This window comes from Pyxicephalus adspersus, chromosome 4 (assembly GCF_032062135.1).
Source record: "Pyxicephalus adspersus chromosome 4, UCB_Pads_2.0, whole genome shotgun sequence".
Classification (NCBI taxonomy): domain Eukaryota; kingdom Metazoa; phylum Chordata; class Amphibia; order Anura; family Pyxicephalidae; genus Pyxicephalus; species Pyxicephalus adspersus.
In genome coordinates, this window is record NC_092861.1 from 60,048,524 (window position 1) to 60,063,932 (window position 15,409).

Below are 15,409 nucleotides of genomic sequence, written 5' to 3' on the forward strand. Positions count from 1 at the left end.
GACTCCAATCTGATATTTTTGTGTTTGGCTCGTTGGTTAACCTTTAACATGTTCCCTATAAAACTTTCTTGTTTTATGCAACATGTTTGCTAACAATAAGTGCAAACAATACCTAGGAGTGTAAATCCCTTTATGAAAAGCACAGGTGTCACAATCGATTGCAGCCTGACACTGACTATGTTGTGGGGAAAAAAATGCTAGGGAGAGATTATGTATACATGTTTACCCATCCCTTAAAGCCCTACTCTCCTCCTCAGTGCCATCTTCTACAGCTCTGGACCTTGACCTGAGCTGCAATTCATCATAGAAGCGTAAAACAATTACATTAAAAGATCCACATAATTAATCGGTTTTACTATTGCTTCCCATCTTCTTATCTTATCTTACTACATACTGCGGATACATTTTTAAACCATCTCACATGATTGTCTTAACAAGCTAGCTAACACACTGCTTCCTTCTTGCAAAACTTTACATGATCATTGGCAGCCCAATTATTACAATCATTGCTCAAGATTTTATACATCACTTCTGTGCTGATTCTGTTGCCCTTGTAGACACTAACAAGTGCCCTTCTGCAGTTAGAAAACCCCAATAAACAGGTATATTTTCACCATGCTGAAAAATATTCCTGTTGGTGAGAACAGTCCTTGCCACTGCTCTGAAGCAAAGCAAACGTTTAAAGGAACACAGAGAATGGAGAGGGGTTTAAGGCAAGTCACAGTGCTTGAAGTATTAGAAGTCAGCCGACTGTTTCCAGTCCAATGCTCTAGGGGGAAATCTGTACATGTATGTCCAGTCCTAGGATATCCACAGATATTAGGAGATGAACTTGTGAACAACATGATATTAACATATATTAAGAAATGTCAGGATATGAGCCTTTGGTCTAAAATGAGCAAGTAGCCAGCAAAATGTCATAATATCTTGATATCAGGGCTGAATGATGGGTACCTCCTACCCTCAGCACTGCCCCTTTTATATTGATTAAAAAAAAAATGCTAACATTTTTAAACTTCTAAAATCATACCTGTAGTTAGGAAGAGCTGTTTGTAGCATGTCTTTCTCTAAAGAAAAGGCTTGGTCAGTGACCAATTCTTCCCTTTTGTCCCAATTGCCATCTTACAGCTCTTTTCTCTGCACTCACTACTCTTCTGTTCTCTGCCTTCGGCATGCCTGTGTATCTGCTAGGCTGCTGCCTGTATCCCCTTTAGTTTAGCTTTCCAGCTCCAGGAAACATGATGGCTTCCTAAACGGTACTCTGCCATGACTGTTGCTATGTGATGCAGTTCAACAAGTGGAACTAAACCTAATAAACAAAAAGTCACCAGGAGGTAGAAGTTTTTGGCAGAAGGAAAACATTTTCCTCTGCTCCTGTTGGCTTTTTTATTTTTTTGATTATACTGTGTGACATGTATGCCACCAAGTTTTCTGGATCACCCAGGTTCACTGATGAAAGTGTATTGTCTCCAGCCATGGAAAGCTTTAATAAATCAGGCCCATAGTGTTGTGTGTTCAATACTTGTATGTGCCTATTTGAAAATAAAAGAAGATGTGGTTTACAGTCTAGCGGTGTGGCGATTCTGCTAACATTCCATTGTGCCTATTAATATAGTTGATATTGTATGTTCTAGATTGCGAATTGTGCTAGACCAGGACCCAGCTTCAGCAGATGGGCAAATGAGCAGGGAATCACAATAAGTGATATTTGTGACATTTATACTTAGAAAGTAAGCACTAACAGTAATAAAACTAAACAGAGTGTTTAACTCTTCCCCACATAACAGAAAGAAAAAAGTAATGTCTGAATTTTCAGACATGTCACTGGATGAGACAATGGATACAGTACAATCTACAAGGGACCTGTGGCATCAACATACACCACACACAAAGCATGAAGGTAATGTCTCTTTGGCATTATCTTTATAGTCAAATCATTAAAGGTAATAGAAGACTCAGCTGTATTGAGATAAAGCATGATGTTTAGAAAACGATGTTTCATGGAAATGACTAACATATCATGTGTGCCTCTAATAAAGTTTTTAACATAAAACCCTGTAAAATCATACAAATCACATGATACATAAAACCTTCAGCCTCATTACTCCTCAGGTGACATCAGTATATTACAGGCACAGATTGCTTTATCTAATGCCTGCATCCTTTGACCTCCCACTCTGCAATACCATATGCCATCATAAACGTTGACACTTAGATTACACACCTCAATTCCACAAAGGAAATACAGCAAAGAATTCTGAAGATCCTGAAATGCAAGATACATCTGTGCAAGTGGTGTGACCAGTGTCTGTAGAAGAATACAGAAATGTGTTAGGTCCAGATTGTCTTTACTTAAAAGCTATCAGTGTGTCATACTCACTTCTAATGCTGTCTGATTGAAGAGTGTCACAAACTGTGCTGTAAGAAGAACTACAATTTCCTCCCGCAGCAGCCCTGAAACATGTAAAGTTGGAAAAAATAAACCATAAGAGAAATGTACCAATAGTCCTTAATTATACATGACCGATATGTACAATGTCCAAGTAACATAATCTAAAAATATATGCATCGACTTTATTAGGTACTGCTTATTATGTTAATAATTTAATTATTTAATTTTTTAAAATTATTTATTTAATATAAAATATTTATTAATAAATCATCCGCAGCTAAGCTGCTATTATGCTTCCTAAAAAATTAATCAGTTCACTAGTCAATTTTATTAATCCCATGACCAATATGGACTAATTTTCCAGTTCCTACCTGATAGTTCCATACCCCAATGTGGTTCAATATGCTGTTCAAGCTATAGCTGAACCTTTTGGGCATGATTGCATTGTTTGTATACCAGTTTTGTATACAGGTGCTATTATATGTGTCAGTTATTGACTATTTGTGCAAGTATACCTAATAATGTGGCAATGCATAAAGTTAGACAAACATACCTATACCAAAATAAAGTATTTAAATAACAATGCTGTAAAGTCTTTACACTTTAGAATAGGGAGGTTTGTGTCTTTCTGCATACTATAATAATACAATTTATAATTTTGCTAGAACAACATTAGGAGACACCGATCTTTGTATAATTAATAACATTAGTTAGAATGTATGCATTTATGCCGATCAAGTACTTAAATGCTTGTAACAACTTTACAATCGGAGACATCTGATGAAATTGCTTTTACAGATGACCCATTATAAACTGAACAAAAGCATGGTGAATAAAAATAGAATAGGAAATTACAAGTTTAATTATATGGGTCTTTAGTACAGGTAGACAATCGAAAATCTGGTAATCTATAATTCGGTTCCTTCAGTTTTCCACCATGAATTTCAGAGTGCATTTTCAATACAGGGACTGTAGTACACTATTTGGCCACTTTTGTTTTGATGGTGCTGTTTCCATAAACAGCTTTTTAGTCTTGCTTGCTACACTAAATACAGGTTCAGACGTCCCTGCTGCCTGCTCTCCAAAACTATGCCTGAAGAACTTTCGAAAATATGGCACTCCTCAGGTCCGGAGGTTGCCGGGTTTTTGAATGTCAACTTGTACATTGTAAGTATGAAAACCATTACCAGGAGATTTGGCAGAGCCATTAATGCACCCCTTTAAAGACATCTGAGGTCAGCCCCGGTGTCTATTATCGTGCTAAGGAGCAGCCGGTAGCCCTTGCTGACCATTACAGTTTTACCGTTTGATATTTACTAGCACCAATTTTTTTTTTTTAACATTTTATAAACTTGTGAACTTATAATACTTTTTTAAATATGAATTATGTAAGTTTATAAGTAAACTACCTAAACTGAGTGAACTTTCCAGTGTTGAACAATAAAACCATGAAAATCAATAATTTTTGAAAAATTCTTATTCATGCTAAAAATGTAACAAAAATAAGATAAACAGGTTGTTGTATTCTCACCAATCACTGGCTGCTGATTGTGCATACTATTATCTAGTTCATTATTCACTTGGTGAATATGATCATTTCCTGTTTGATAAGAAGTGTTGATGGATACATTTGCCATAGCAGGGACATGTTCCTGGTTAGATGATGGTTCTTCAGAGTTAATTGTGCCATACATATGACTTGGTATATCACTTTCCTTCAAGAGGGGCTCTCGTTCTTGATTTAGTGATTGTGGGACTTCCGGGGGAGCATCATAAAACATGAATATGACCATGAACTGTATCAAAGTCCACAGAACACACATAAAGATCTGTATTGACAGTGAGAAAAAAAGCTTGAAAAACACTACAATTGAAGCTAAGTTCAGTGTTAATACATTTAATAAACATTTTATGAATGCTGTGCTCTTAAATGACCATGCCACTAATTATTATGCTATATTTAAAAATAGAAGCTAACAGCATGAGTTAAGTGAGTCAAGATTTCTATATATCCCTTGTATAGTATTACAAAAAGATTTTCCTGCCATAAAATCGAATGCCCCCCACCCCCACCCGACTTGCTGATGAAGTTCTCATCCACTGTTTTTCCCATCCTCCGTTTTTTTTTTTTTGTACCTTACATTACATTCTCCAGAACGGAACCATCTCATAAGTGGCACAGCAAGTGTAGACCTTGTAAACCAGTGGTGCCCAACCCTTTTTTCCATCTAGGGGCCGCTGTTGACATTGGAATAAAACCCGTAGACCACAATGCAAACAAACATGTATGTATGTTTAAAACTAGAATAGTTTTAATTTAAAATGAAATTAATTTGAAATGTTTCCAGTTACTGTAACATACATGCACCAAATAAAAGAAATGACAAATCAAGAATTTCTGCAATGCATGCTTCTAGAGAAATGGAATTCATGTGACAGATAGCTAAGGGGGACATGTTCTTACTACTACATCTTTAGGGCCCTACATCTCCCGGTTCCTGAGAAATTGTGGTTCACAGAAGGTAAGAAGGTATTACAGTTATAGTTCTTCATATCTTGTGATGGTGCCCTAGTGATGAAATTTTAGGTGAAGTCCTGCACTTACAGTTACATTTACCTTTTCTTACAGAGAAATTGGGGTTCATAGAAAGTAGGGTAGCATGATATGATGGGTATACCAAAATTTAATAGGGAAGGGGGGACAAAAGACAATTCCTACTGGCTCCCACATTTCCAGTTGCCATCATCCCTCTGTTCCAGAGAAATTGGGGTTCACAGAATGTAAGTGTCCAGCTATGTGTAACAGGCAGCTTGCCAGCTGCTCAGTCCCTCGCACCGCAGTGTCTGCCGATTTACCTACAGGCAGCTGTGAGTGGTACTGAGCGTCTCCTCCTAGGCAGGGTTCTATGGCACGAGGAAGGGGTAACCACACTGTAATCTCACTGCCAGTCTGAACACAGCCTTGGAGTTTTGTGAACATTTAGGGCAGGCATAACCAAAGTTCGGCCCGCAGGCCAATTGCGGCCCATGTTCAGGTTTTTAGTGGCCCGCAGCCTCTGTCTTAAAATGAATAATATGCCGCCCTACATTTGCAGTGGCCGTGTGCTGTGCGGGACCCACACGGACCACACCCACCTTGATTTAAAGAAAGTTCTCTGCACGGAGTCTGGTGTCAGTGTGGACTCCGTGCAGAGAATGTTCTTTGAATCAGAGTGGGCGTGGTCCGTGCGGGTCCTGCACAGCACAAGCCCACTACACACTGTGTCTGTGTGTAATCCCCTACAGTTGTAGTGGGCATGCGCTGTGGGGGACCCGCACAGACCTTGCTTACTCTGATTCAAAGAAAGTTCCCTGCAGGAAGTCCACACTGACACCAGACTCCGTGCAGAGAACATTCTTCAAATCAATGTGGGCATGGTCCATGCAGGTCCGTGCACACGCCCACTACAAGCGTATAGGGGATTGCACACACACAGTGTGTTCCTGTCTTGTGGAGGATGAAGGTAGGTTGTCAGACTTCTTTGCATGGCGATGTCCAAAGCTGCAGTTGGACCTATACTGTTGTCAGCCTGTCCTGAAAGCTCCTTACTTTGGCAGCAGCACTGCCGCAGTTGTTTTCATGTCTCCTTCAAACCCCATCGGCACCTCAGTGACCAAATGAAGGAGCAGACAGGAGCTGGGCATGTTACACCTTTGTTTCTTGGATTGGAGTGTACTTGAAACATATTAACTAGAAATAGGTTGCCAATTGTGGCCCGTATTTAGAATTCCACCTCAGCCTCTGTCATAAAATCAATATTATGCGGCGCGCCAACACTGTTGACCATGGTATAAAATACAGAAGTACAAAAAAGCTATTTTATATTTCATTAGAGTTGATCAGTGGGCATAATTGGCAGGACGAGAGTCCCCATGTGTGCACAGGGAATCCCCTACGTCATTATAGTGGGCGTGTGCTGTGTGGGACCCACGCAGACCACGCCCACACTAACCCTGGTTAATGGTCAGCCCCCACACATTTTCACCTCACCCAATCTGGCCCTCAAAAAGTTTGGACACCCCTGTTTTAGGGGAACCACAACGCAGAGACAATTAGCAGTACCCTAAAGTTCATTGCCATGAGAGTGGCCTCCAGAGGATCCCCAACAGGAAGACTCAATTTGGAAACCTGGTCTTGAAATAGTCTCCCTTAATGTGAAAATATCACTGATTGTTGTTAGGATTTCATGCTTGGGCCCCGTATCTGGGTGTAAACTATAGTGTACCATAGTTTATAGTGTAAACTATGTTATGTGTAGAGGGCTTAAATTTGGTTTAGTAGCTTAGGGTCCCCTGTGTACCCTGAAAATGTCACATTTCTATGACAAGGATTGAAGGAGATATGGGGATTTATACATGGAGATAATGACAGCTGCATGAACACAGACACAGCTCTCATGCTGGGATTCTCTCAAAGTACAAGGTGGGCGGAGAGCAGCTCCCTCTACTGGCAGCACAATCTCAAAGAGGAGCAAAGAAGATGCATGCCCTCCATCCCCCGCAAGACAAGTAGTAGAGCGCGAATGAAGAGAGGGCCGGATCTGACAGCTCCGTGGGCTGAATGTGGCCCGAGGGACGTAGGTTGGGCACCTTTGCCATAAACAAATGCAAAAGATATACGAAACTGCTAGGTGGATTAAGTATTCAGATTTTTTTTCAAAAAACTAAAATATCAATATCAGTTAAAGTGCCCCATTAAGCAACCCACAGACAGAAAACAACCCAACCAATGATTCAGTGAACAGAACAACATATAAAGGAGCAAGATTGTCTGGAAATTTTTATAATAATAATTATAAATAATAATGTGTCCTGAACCAACCCCAAAGCCATTTTTATCATGGAGAACAAAAGACATACCAATGACTGAACAGTGACTGCATCAATTATTAGGGAAGGGTAGTAACAAAAAAATGCTTACATTTACCACTTTACAGAACATTACTCCATTGCTAACACCTCTTCTCTTCAATCATTTCTTTCACTCAGCATACTTTACATACAGTGGGCACTTTAGGTTTAAAGCACTGCCATATTAGTTGGGGTATTGTTTTTTTTTAATTTTTACTAGATGATCATCAGGATATATTCACATGCATGGAAATTATCACCAAGAATATTCTGCATGGGACCACCTGCCGGTCCAAGCCCAGAAGCATAAATACTCACCATGTAATAATGAAGTGGTTAGTCAAGATACCACAAGGATTAATAAACAAAGGCAACCATCCACTATATAGAAAAGCAATAGCCATTCAGTCACCCTAGTAGGGTAATTTATCAACCAAAGGGAAGTAAATTTAGAGTGTTCCCTTTGTAATGCTGGGATAAATATCCTTTATTGGATATACTTCCTCATGATGTGGGAAGTTTCTGAGACTATCTCTTATTTTTTCCCTTTTTGTTTTAATACAGGGCATTCATTAGATGGGAGTAAGGAGGGCTTTCTGGAATGTATTTATTAAGCACTTTTGCACATACAGTATGCAGATGATTGTATTTGCTTTAGGCACATACCTATTCAGTTTATACCATACCATGAGCAATGCGTTTTATTCTTTTTAGTTTCATATGTCCCTGTTAGTGGTGCAGATTTTGTAACATATAGGGAATTTCTTTATGTTTAGAAAGTAAAAGGTTATTTTCTGCCCCAGGGCAAAAATGTTTGCAAGTGTGGCAAAGCCAAAGAGTATTCATGTCAATCATAAAGGTAGGGAGGAGGAGGAGCAATCAGAACAGGTTTTCTAACCTGCTTGACTAAGAGGCCCTGGAGAGCTGTCAGCCTGGTGGATATCTGTCTATCACCACAAACATGAGTTCATCATCCGATTTTTCAAAAAACAGCTATATCAGGTGCAATCAACTCACAGATCCGGGTCGTTTAACGCTAGGACTTTAAAGTAAACCTTACCACTCCTTAACCTTTATCATGCTGACTCATGGCCCAGCTTTCAAAAGAGCAGATTATTGAAAGCTACAACAGTAATATGGCAACTAAACTGAGTTATAGGAGGAGGTAGTGGTGGCTGCACACGTGTAATATTGAAATTGTTGCAAAGGTTTACAACAGATGCAAAATATATTGGCACATTCTAAAATGATTATAACATATTTTGTGGTCATTTTTATGTAGTAGATATTTGCAGATGGTATTATTCAAATAGATTACAAATTAAAACTGATAAGTCTCAGATACAATGACTTCTCTGCCTGCTGTAAACAAAATTATTATTAACTGCAATACAATGGCTTTCTAAAGACAGGCTTTAATGAGGTACTGCAACCTAAAGTACCCTAAGCTAAGGTGTGATTCCAACTTGACTGGAATGTTTTTAGCATCAGAATGCTGATATTATGCTGAACCACATGCTTCCCTTAGGCTACATATACACGTGCAATAATTGTGGTTAGAAAGGATCTTTCGTGATCTATTCCAACGACTTACGACTGCACGATGCATGAACGAGTGCTGTACAGCACCGTTCTGCTCTATGGAGAGGGGAGGGGGGCAACGACGGAGAGGCACCCTGCTACGCTCCCTCTCTCTTCACTTTAATTAGGATCGTTCGTCGTTCATCGTCTGTGGATCGGCCAGAACGGTCGTTTGGACGATGGACGACGAGCGCTGTACACACGTAAGATTATCGTCCAATATCGGCCCTGAGCCGATTATCGGACAAGAACAATTGCACGTGTGTACATAGCCTTCTTCATAACAACCATTTACATTCTCTGCTTAATGATAAAAAAGAAGTGGTTATTGTTTTTTATATTGTTGCCAAGCTATCAACACATTGAAGATTGTTGGTGCTGATTTATAAAGTGTGGATTTATTTTTTAACTGGTATAACAGAAGTGGGATAATAATATTATCTAAATTATGCCATTCTTGATGACATCCTTGCCTGTTCTTACTAGTGTAAATTTTGCAGTGCCCCTTCCTCTGCATATTTCCGGTTATACGGCAGTTCAACAAGCACACATGGAGATCTTATCCAGATGTTTAGCTATTACAAGGAATGGTAATATCTACAGATATGTCTATGTGAAAAGCCTCAGTTATGTCAAGGGACTCACAATTCTTTTTGTCTGATCTTGATTCACATACCCTAAGCCTGATCTAAAGCATAAAAGTTCCACTCACTTCCCCAGGTTTATCAAGAGACAGGTCATTGATTCCTATGGAATGTCTTGTGAAAGGGTGATAAAAATATTATCACATATTGAGAAATGGTCTCCTGTGTCACTCCACATTTCTTTCATTAGAGGCAAGGGATGTAGAGTAAGTTACACATGTATTATTAAAGTGGTAACAAGCATTGTGTAGTTTCTAATTTTAAACAGGATTTTAGAATTTAAGGGTTTAAAATACTTCACAAATGGTTTAAACCGTGCAACAACAAGGGCTTTTCAGATGTGGAACAAGCATTCTATCTGAGAAGTTTGCATTCTAGTTCTGCATATTTGCTCCAGGTCAAAGACTTGCTATGTACCAATGCATTACAGTGCTTGTAAATGACAGGTATAGTTAAATCAATGATTTACTATTGATAAAGAAGTCAAGGTCCATTATACTGAAAAAAATCAGAAAAAAATTCTAATGCAAACTATACATACACTGGGCCAGTTGCATCATAGAACTTCCCGATCTATAACCATGCAAAGTTTTTTTTACATAAATTGATGCAAGACCACTTAAATAGTGTGTTAAGGTGTTGTTTTCCATAACACTGTTATTTATGTGTTGCAGTAAAGTACTCATTACTGTAGTGCAATGCTGAAAATGGGTACTTACACTACTGAAAATATGAAGGAGTAATATTGTCACAGTAATAAACAAAAATTTGTGAAAGGTTCAAGCATTTTTTTGTACTTGTACAAAATAATTTTAGGTTAAAAAAGAAAACCAATGCAGTCACCATATTTGAGAACTAGTAAGTCATAAAATATAAAAAATTTTTATTCTTAACTTCCAAAATTAGTTTAAGAACTTGAAAACGAAAATACCGGTACTTAAAATTTACTAGTTTCACTTGTTTCGTCCAGGCAGCCACAGGGGAAGGAAGCCGGGATGTGTCAGGTTTTGACAGAAGAAGACAGCGATCAGGGAGGTAAGAATGCTTTAATGCAGAAGGGACATTACCTGTTCCTTCCTGCAATAAAGACTGTTCTGCTTTAAGTGGACCAATCATGACTGGAATTGCCATCTGTCCACTGATTGACATTACACATTCAGAAAATTAGGTCAGGCACTTTGAGCAGCTGCCAGAATTCTGGCCATCTCTGCCCTTCTAATAGCCTCAACAATGGGAAATACCATTTTTTTCTAATCTAAGAGGTCTTTATTTCAAGCTTTATAACTAAATACTGTTAGTACAAAACTGGTCAAAGTGTTATCATGCTTTCCCAAATTTCCAGTATTGTAATGGAAATCTGGAACAAAGCACTTACTGAATATGGCATACGGTTAATGCTGTTTGTATTTCCTAGTTTGATGGGACTAAGCAAGGCCTTAAAAGCTGTTGGTATTGCCTGAGTGAAACTGTGAAGATGGTAGGCAACAGGACTCTATATGTATATAATATGAGGTATTTTTGGAGTACCTTTTTTTCATGAAAGTTGCCCAGTTTGTTTTTTTAAAGTTGTCTTAGGGTCAAGTCATTCATAAGATTAACCTATTCTAACCACTACTGTTTCATGATGGCCAAGCCAAATTCATGAAGAAGTTTACCGTGTTTAAAAAAAATGCATACTTCACTATGGTTTGATATTGCAAAACCAATGATACATATAATAAAATCAAAATATAGCAATATAAATAAAATAATAAACTCATATTCTTACTCCAGGAGCAGAGAACTTATCAACACGAAATGGTCCAAGCTGGAAAGTGCAGTATCTAAGAAAGACATTAAATGCAGGACCTGGAATGTCAGAGGAAAAGAAACAATGTGAGAATATTTTAAACTGACATGACCAAACATTTATCAACTCAATAACATAATATCTGAACCTGCTGTAAAAACACATCATGGTTTATGGCAGAGCTTTTTCCAACAGATAAGAGGGAACCTGGCAGCAAAAAAAATCATTCAGCTGGATTTATACCAGCTAAAAGAATATTGTACAACAAAGATAATTGTGCAGCTAAGGGATTCTGCTGAACAGACAGTAGGCAAAAATTTAACTTTCATATTGTTCATTCGGAATGACACCTGTCCCAGGAGGCAGTTTATTGTAAAATGAGGAAACCCTGCAGCTAAAAAAAATGTAACTTTAAGATTCTGCAGATTAAAACTAATTATATTACCTAAGGTGTAACTAAGGAAAATGTGTTAAATAATTAGTGAGCTACTAAGACATTACAGTATATTCAAGGTATTTTAAAATAAAATATTTGACTCAATTGATATTATTATGCGGGCATCTACAACACACCACCTTGTAAAATTCAGTGGGAATGCAGTACGAGTAAAGTTTGCACTGTTTAACCTAGTCCCTGCAACACCAACCACATTCAGGATAGACGCTTATTGAAGGCTGAAACATCTTGGGACTGCCATTTAATTTACACAAGGGTTTTTGTAAGGGAAAAGCAGCACAGGCAAGTGTTTCCACATCACAAGCAGCTGTTTTTCAGGATCACCAGATTACTGACAAAAGGGACAGGCAGATTGGTGCTCTAAAAAGACTTTGGTACTAGTAAGGTAAGTTGCGCTCCCAGTACACATCTCAAAACTCTGGACAGAATGTTATTTCTACTGCCACTATCCTCAATTTTTTGAAAGACAGTAGCAGAGTCTTATACCATGTTAGCCAATAATGGAAAAAGTTTGTAGCTCAAGTAATACCCTTTGGAGCAGGGGTGTCAAACTCAAATACAGAGTGGGCCAAAATTAAAAACTTAGACAAAGTCGCAGGCCAAACTTCAAGTTTATTGAAAAAATTGAGGAAGTTTTTCCTTCTCATTAGAAATAAAATCTTTTCATATGAAAACAAAGAGGCTTAACATTCAATCTGGAACAAGCCTATAATAGAGAAACAGCACTGCTACTACATTTACCTGCGTCAATAAAACAGTCTAATGCGGAGCCACGCATAGGCAGAGAGGCTGCTGGTCTATAGACGCGAGTAATGCCAGGAATTGTAGTGGCGGTGCATTTCAATGCAGCGGCGGGCTAGCTGCAATTCACATTTAGAATTGCTTTGGGAGCCAAAACAATTTCTTTTGGTGGCCAGATTTGGCCCTTGGGCCAGAAATTGACACCCGTGCTTTAGAGGTGCATTAGAAATGCAAGCTTTCAAGATTTGCTAAGATTCATTCTTCAGGTTTTACATAGTTCCCATAGTACATGGTTTACGTGCTACAATAGTAAAGCAAATTCCTTCATTTCTGAAATAGTTCATATGAACTTTAAAGATAGTATGACCTCCTTCATTTCTTTATATTTCCTCATAAGTAAACCAACTCACCTATCAAAAGACCAGCTTGTCTGCATGCCATTGCCATGGCAAAGACTGGTACACGTTCTTTGGAATTGGAATGCCGAGTCAGATAGCCAAAGATTGAAGCCCCAGCTCCCGCACCAACACCTGAATTCAGCAAAAAAGAAAGTGCATCTTGAAACCATGAAAAAAAGCAAATAGTTATGTAACAAGCAAAAACTTCTTTAAACTGATCTGAACTTTAAAAGGGAAAATTGTCTATCATACTTATCCGTAATTTTAATTGATATCTAGCTTTGCGATCCCGGACTAGGTACCATCTAAGTATGACCTTGAGGTTGACATCAATTATGACCAAATTCAATTAGACCTTAGACAAAGCAAAGACCATGTCATTCCATTCCTCCTTGACCTAGGTCCTTTTATAATTGTGTCATATAATTTAGTTTTGCAGTCGGGGTGGATAGAGTTGCATATATCATGGATATCATTCCCTTAGTATCCGCTAGGGAACGAAAAGCACTTTCAAAGGGGGTAGAGCGGTATGGAGGAGAAGCCAACCTCAATTTAGTGCAAACAAAGGACTTGAGTTGTCGGTATAGAAAGTATTCTGTGCGTGGAAGTTCCCTATTGCTCACTAAATGCTCAAAGCTAAACATTGCACATATATCAATTATATCTTTGTCTTTCAAGAAACCTTTGGTAATCCACAAACTAAAGTGTGTGAGGTCATATCTTGGGGGTTTCTTCAAAGGGGAGTGAAAGGAAGATGACACGACTTTAATTTACAGTTAGATTTTAGTCCATCCCAAATCGAGAGTGAAAATGCTAAAGTTGGCCAATATATTGTTGGTCTGGACTTTTTTGAAATCCACATTAAGGATGATACTGAAGTGGGGGCACATGCTAATGATCCAGTTTGATCCATTACGGCTTGGGGCCTGACACATTACATAGAGTTAGTTGTGCTAGTTGTGTCGCCTTAAAATAATGGTGTAATTGAGGTACTCCCAAGCCTCCTAAATACGGGAAGCATAGAGAATTTACAACAATATTTAGAAACAATATATTTGGCTTTGAAAATCCCAATATCTTGTAATTCACCATATCTGTACTTTGTATTTTAAAGGGATGTGGCAATGTTGATTTAAAAATCATCAATTGTGATCAAGTCCTTCCATGTTGAGTTTAAAGAGAAGAAAAGTAGAGAGTTTGTTAGGACTGCGCCCTCTGGCAGGTGACGCCAGATTACCTGGGGCACGGAGTCTAAGTGTTTCCCGGTCTTCAACAGAGCACCCCGCAAAGTATGATGGGCCTGTGACCCTAATGGCCACCGGACTGATTTGCTGTGGGAGAACACCAGGTCGTGGCCCTGAGGCTCCCCCCACCAGGGGCGAGCGGGACAGAGGGCTCCCATGTAGGGTCAGTGCAGATCAGGTGACAGCAGGAAGTATAGTCCAGGTGAACTGATGGACAGAGCAGACAAGGCAAAGGTCAGGTAACAGGCCGAGGTCAGGACAGGCAGCGGAGAAAGCAGAGTCAGCTAACAGGCCGAGGTCAAACACAGGGAATCCAAACGACTAGCTGGCAGACAGGCAGGAAATGCACTGAGGATCCAACAACTAGAGACTGGAATCAGGGAGGTACAAATACAGCTAGCAGCCAATAACAGGACAAGGTTGGAACTAGGAACTGCTCTGCTCATTGGCTGCTCGCATTTCCTGAAATACCCTTCGGCTGAGCACAGCCTCAGAGAAAGTGCAGGGGATGCTAAAAAAAGGTACATCTTTGCACAGCTAAAGGGAAGCTGAGGATGCTGCAGGCTGCTGGACAGATGATCTGTGGGTAGGGTGGTAACAGGTAAAGAATGAAAAACCAAAAGCAAAGCAGGTAGGCAGGCAGGCAGGATAGATTGTGCTCATCCTTGGAGACTCAACTGACATTAAGTGGTCCTTTAAAAGAAGAGGGGGAAAATAAAAATGTCAAAAGCTCACTTTCTGAAAACGCTAGACCGGCTGTCTGCGATTCACCCAGTTTAGGTGATTTTCACTGAAATCACAGAAATCACTGAAAATGTATGACAGCTAAGCAGATAGACGTAAATTAAGGAAGGAAGTTTAGGGATAGCAGCTTCATTATTGGAGATTATTGGAGCCATGTGCAGGCAGTAAATTGGAAGATACTGTTATAAATGACATACCTGCCACCAACCGACTAGCCAAGAGAAACCACTTGGAGATTCCAATAAAGTACATAAAATTACCTATTGTGATAAAATAGACAGGGAACAGTTTAAAACAATAAATAAAGGACATAGAGGAAACAGAAAAAATAAGGTTATTTAATGATCTATTAAATGACATTGTTAAAATTAGTAGACCAGAAACAAAAGCCATACTACATTATTATTATTAATAAACAGGATTTATATAGCGCCAACATATTACGCAGCGCTGTACAATAAATAGGGATTGCAAATGACAGACTAATACAGACAGTGACACCGGAGGAGAGGACCCTGCCCCAAAGAGC

The 15,409-nt window shown here is 39.0% G+C and overlaps 1 protein-coding gene across 1 annotated transcript in view; it reads right to left on the minus strand.

Moving 5' to 3' along the window:
- Positions 1 to 15,409, minus strand: part of LOC140328630 (major facilitator superfamily domain-containing protein 8-like) — a gene marked incomplete at its 3' end in the record, with an annotated part of 35,821 nt that overhangs the window by 13,707 nt on the left and 6,705 nt on the right. Inside the window, 6 exon segments of the mRNA XM_072408392.1 lie at positions 2,225 to 2,308; positions 2,381 to 2,454; positions 3,924 to 4,221; positions 11,276 to 11,355; positions 12,905 to 13,024; positions 15,078 to 15,140. Coding sequence (XP_072264493.1) covers positions 2,225 to 2,308; positions 2,381 to 2,454; positions 3,924 to 4,221; positions 11,276 to 11,355; positions 12,905 to 13,024; positions 15,078 to 15,140 — 719 coding nt within the window.